The 4691-nt window shown below is 36.1% G+C and overlaps 1 protein-coding gene across 2 annotated transcripts; it reads left to right on the forward strand.

Annotated features, from left to right (window-relative positions):
* The first annotated feature begins 3193 nt into the window (after positions 1-3193).
* On the forward strand, positions 3194-4286 carry Or8g4 (olfactory receptor family 8 subfamily G member 4). 2 transcript variants are annotated; one of them, XM_017595804.1, is made up of 2 exons: positions 3194-3226; positions 3351-4286. In XM_017595804.1, exon 2 carries the CDS (start codon positions 3354-3356, stop codon positions 4284-4286), a length of 933 nt encoding a protein of 310 aa, XP_017451293.1. In that variant the 5' UTR covers positions 3194-3226; positions 3351-3353. The 2 variants fall into 2 exon arrangements, with proteins under 2 accessions (XP_017451293.1, NP_001000792.1); NM_001000792.1 differs by lacking the exon at positions 3194-3226 and having other exon boundaries at positions 3354-4286.
* Positions 4287-4691: the final 405 nt, after the last annotated feature.

Here is a 4691-nt window from a genome sequence, read left to right on the forward strand (position 1 = left end):
GAGTTAAATCCCCAACCCCCCACCTGTAACTTTTATTGGGAATTGAGAATAGAACCGCAATGAAGAGAGATGAGCAAATATTTCTGTGGTACAATATAAAGTCATTTAGGAATATACCTCAAAATTACATATACTTGGATTATATGAGCATTCAAACTTTAGTTTTTTCTTATTTTATTATATCAACATATAGTATTGATATAATATGTCAAAATATTTTTCCTTGGGAATAAAAATATCGAACACCCAAATTAACCAGATTCAGAGGCTGTACAACTCAGTAAATTTATATACAGTTAAAACTGGCATTCAAAGTGGAAACTGAGAAGCTTCAAATTCAATATAGGCATTTATCTACCACCCAAAACAAAAGATCCATGATAGAAATAGTAAGTAAGTTAGGCTTTATATATACAAATCGGGGTCATTGTTTAGCTATTGATGGATGGATGGATGGATGGATGGATGGATGGATGGATGGATGGATGGATGGATAAGGTTGCTTTGTATAGCCCTGGCTATCCTGGAACTCTGTAGACTAGGCTGGCCTCAGAAACAGAGATCCACCTGCACCTGCCTCGTAAGTGCTAGGATTAAAGGAGGTGGCCACCACCATCACCACCACCAGGCCACTGTATAGCTTTTCAAAAATTTTCTACCATGATTTTCATAGTGGCTGCATTCCAAGAATCAAGAAATGAGTGTTTCCCCTTTACATATGAGGCAGAATTTGTTTGACATTTTTGTTTTGATTTGTGTGTTTTTGTATTAGCCATTGTCACTAGGGTAAAATGGTGTCTCAAAGTAGTTTTAATGTATATTTACCTGATAGTGAAGGAGAATTGAAAATAAATAAAATTTCTCAGCCTTTTGTACTTCTTTTTGAGAATTCTCAGTTTAGCTCTATACCCTAGTTTTTAATTGAGTTGTTTGTTAATAATTAACAATAATTGATATATTTCAGGTACATATTGGTAATTTGTTTCTCTCCAATAAAAGAATCACTACTCAATTCTCTGGCTAATTCTGGTTGGATTATTTATTATTAAAATGTAAGACTTAGTTGTGCCTACTAACAATCTTTAAAGAGACAGTACTTTAAAATATATTTTCCAATCTGAGTTTTGTCTTCTCAAATTATAGATGGTAGCTCTTAAAACATAATTTTTTTCAACTTTCTCCTTGTCTAATTTACTTTTTCTATCATAGTTTTGGGTTCTGGCATCTTTATCAAGACACAATCACCAATTTCATGGTATAAAATATCTAGTCTTTTATTTTTATCCAGTGTTATTGGTGGTAGCGCCCATTTGTTTTGCTAAGTTTTGAATATGGTGTGAGAAAGAAATAATTGTATATTAATGTTTTTGTGTACTTAAACCTAATTGTCCACTTGTTGAAAATTCCTTTTTTTATTGGATATTTTTATTTACATTTCAAATGTTATCCTCTTGTCCCGTTTTCCCATCCATAAACCCCCTGTCCCATCCGACCTTTCCCTGCTTCTATGAGGGTGTTCCCGCAGCCACCCACCCCTTCCCGCCTCCCTACCCCGACATTCCCCTACACTGGGGGGGGTCCAGCCTTGGCAGGACCAAGGGCTTCTTCTCCCATTGGTGCCCAACAAGGCCATCCTCTGCTACATATGCAGCTGCAGCCATGGGTCTGTCCATGTATAGTCTTTGAATGGTGGTTTAGTCCCTGGGAGCTGTGGTTGGTTAGTATCGTTGTTCTTATGGGATTGCAAACCCCTTCAGCTCCTTCAATCCTTTCTCTAACTCCTCCATTGGGATCCAGTTCTCAGTTCAATGTTTAACTGGGAGCTTCTGCTTCTTTATTTGTCAGGCTCTGGCAGAGCCTCTTAGGAGACAGCTATATCAGACTCCTGTCAGCATGCACTTCTTGGAATCAGCAATAATGTCTAGGATGGTGACTGTATGTATATTGGCTGGATCCTCAGGTGGGGCAGTCTCTGGATGGCCTTTCCTTTAGTCTCTGCTCCAAATTTATATTCATAGGAGGAAATACAAAAATAAAATCCTTCTATATTGAATTATTTTGAAAGACTTAAAATTGTATAATTATTAATACGTGTAATTTTCCAGATTGCTAATTTCCTTCAATTTATCTGTGTATCTATATTATGACAGTTTTGAAACAGAAAGTTTTCAAACAAAAAAGCTCACAACCTCCACTTTGACCAGCTGTAGTGACATGTCCCTTAATCCAAAAGGCAGAGCCAGGTGGATCTCTTAAATTGGAAAGCCAGCCTGATCTACATAGTGAGTTACAGACCAGCAAGATTTACATAACTAGATGCTACTCCAAAAAAATGAATAAATAAAATAAAATAAAAATCCTTCATCTTGTTCCTATTTATTCTGATTTCTTCATGTTTCTTCCATGTTTGTCGGTTTTATGATCATTACATGCCAGGGAAAGAACTGAGATTTTTATAAGAATGAAGCTTAAATTGTACATCAGTTTAGTAAAAGTGCCTTTTCCCCCAATATTGAATCTCTTGATTCATAAACATGGGGTGTCTTTGCATAAGCTTCCATTTATGCAAAGCTTTATTTGTTAAAACATGCCTATGTTTGCAAGTGAAATAATTTTTATTTCTTTCATTTAATTTATTCCTGTTTTTATAATTATTTTCATGATGTTGCAGATGGATTTTAAGGTTGGTTAGTTTTCCTATTAAGTTTAGGTTCCAATTTTGATAATCTTGAATGAATTCTGATAATTCTTTCTTAGAGATTTCTTAAAAATTTGCATCTAAAAGATCAACTCATTTATATGTAAAGATGGTTTTATTCCTTACTGTCCAATTAATATGACTTTTGTTTTTACTATGATGTAAAGTAAGTGTACACAATATATACCTCATGTTGTTACTGCTTGTGAAAAGTCTTTCACCCATTGACATTATGTCTATAATTGGTTCTGTGTTTGTTTTATGTGTGCATTTGTGTGTATGTGTATGTTACTATGATTGTGAAATACAAAAGCAGTTTCTCTGTACATAGTCTGAGATAATTACAGTTTAGGCTCGAAACTTTCTTAGAAATTTTCATTACAACCATCAGGTCTCTCTTTTATTGTTCATGAAATGAATACTAATGTATTCCCATAGTGTAGATCATGAATACGAATAGATATATCTTATATTTATCTACTTACAAATATTATTTTTTGTACCTCTACTATCTTAACTGATAAGAGAGTAACCATCAAATTAAATATACATGACTGAAACTGCTTGAACTTTATTTCACACTTCAGTATGTGATAGGACAAAAGATACCTGTCTTAACCTTTTCTTCCTTTCCTACAGGGAATTACTAGAGGAAATGCTAGCAGGAAACCATTCCATGGTGACTGAGTTTAGCCTTGCTGGATTAACAAGCACACCAGAACTGCAGCTACCTCTCTTCTTCCTCTTCCTCATAATCTATGCAGTAACAATGGTGGGGAACCTGGGCATGATTACTCTGATCCTGCTCAGCTCCCACCTGCACACCCCCATGTACTTTTTCCTCAGCAGTCTGTCCTTCATTGACCTCTGCCATTCCACAGTCATTACCCCCAAGATGCTGGTGAACTTTGTGGCAGTGAGGAACACCATCTCCTACTCTGAATGTATGACTCAGCTCTATTTCTTTCTGGTTTTTGTTATATCAGAGTGTCACATGCTGGCAGCAATGGCATATGACCGCTATGTTGCCATCTGTAACCCTTTGCTCTATAATGCTATGATGTCCTACCAAGTCTGTTCCTGGATGATATTTGGGGTGTATATTATGGGTTTCATTGGTGCCACAGCTCACACAATGTGCATGCTAAGAGTCCATTTCTGTAAGGTTGACGTAATAAATCATTACTTTTGTGATCTTTTCCCATTACTGGAGCTTTCTTGCTCCCCTACTTTTATCAATGAAGTAGTTGTTCTATGTTTTAGTGCCTTCAATATTCTTTTCCCAACACTGAGTATCCTAAGCTCTTATATCTTCATCATCGCCAGCATCCTCCGAATTAAATCCACTGAGGGCAGGTCCAAAGCTTTCAGCACTTGCAGTTCACACATATCAGCCGTTGCTGTCTTCTTTGAGTCTGCTGCATTCATGTACCTGCAGCCATCATCAGTCAGCTCCATGGACCAAGGAAAAGTGTCTTCTGTATTTTATACTATTGTTGTGCCCATGCTGAACCAATTGATCTACAGCCTGAGAAATAAGGGTGTCAAGGTTGCTCTAATGAAATTGTATGAAAAAGGATTCTCATAAAGATATTTTTCTGTCCCCAAATTCCATCCGTGTTTTTATTTCCTTCTAGTTTAGCTTCCAGATTATCATAGGTCAGTTTATTTCCCTTTTATTTGCTGTCAAACTTCAAATGATAGGTTATTATAATTTCTGTTCTCTCTAGGCTTTAAAGTTTGGAATACAGCTGTGTTAAGAAAACAATGTGCATATGTTTATATTTTAGAAAATTATGTATCATTAGTTTTTCAGAAAGTCTTTGATATCAATTGCCTTCTCCCCATATTCCCTCATTTACCATCCCCTCCTATCTCCCAATCCATTCATCCTGTCCTATTAAGTTATTCTACTTTTTTTCCTTTATGTCACCAAGTTCTTCACTACCTTAAATGGTTCTTATTCCTATCACCCCTGCCTTTTCCAGGAATC

The sequence above is a fragment of the Rattus norvegicus genome, chromosome 8, assembly GCF_036323735.1.
Source record: "Rattus norvegicus strain BN/NHsdMcwi chromosome 8, GRCr8, whole genome shotgun sequence".
NCBI classification, from domain to species: domain Eukaryota; kingdom Metazoa; phylum Chordata; class Mammalia; order Rodentia; family Muridae; genus Rattus; species Rattus norvegicus.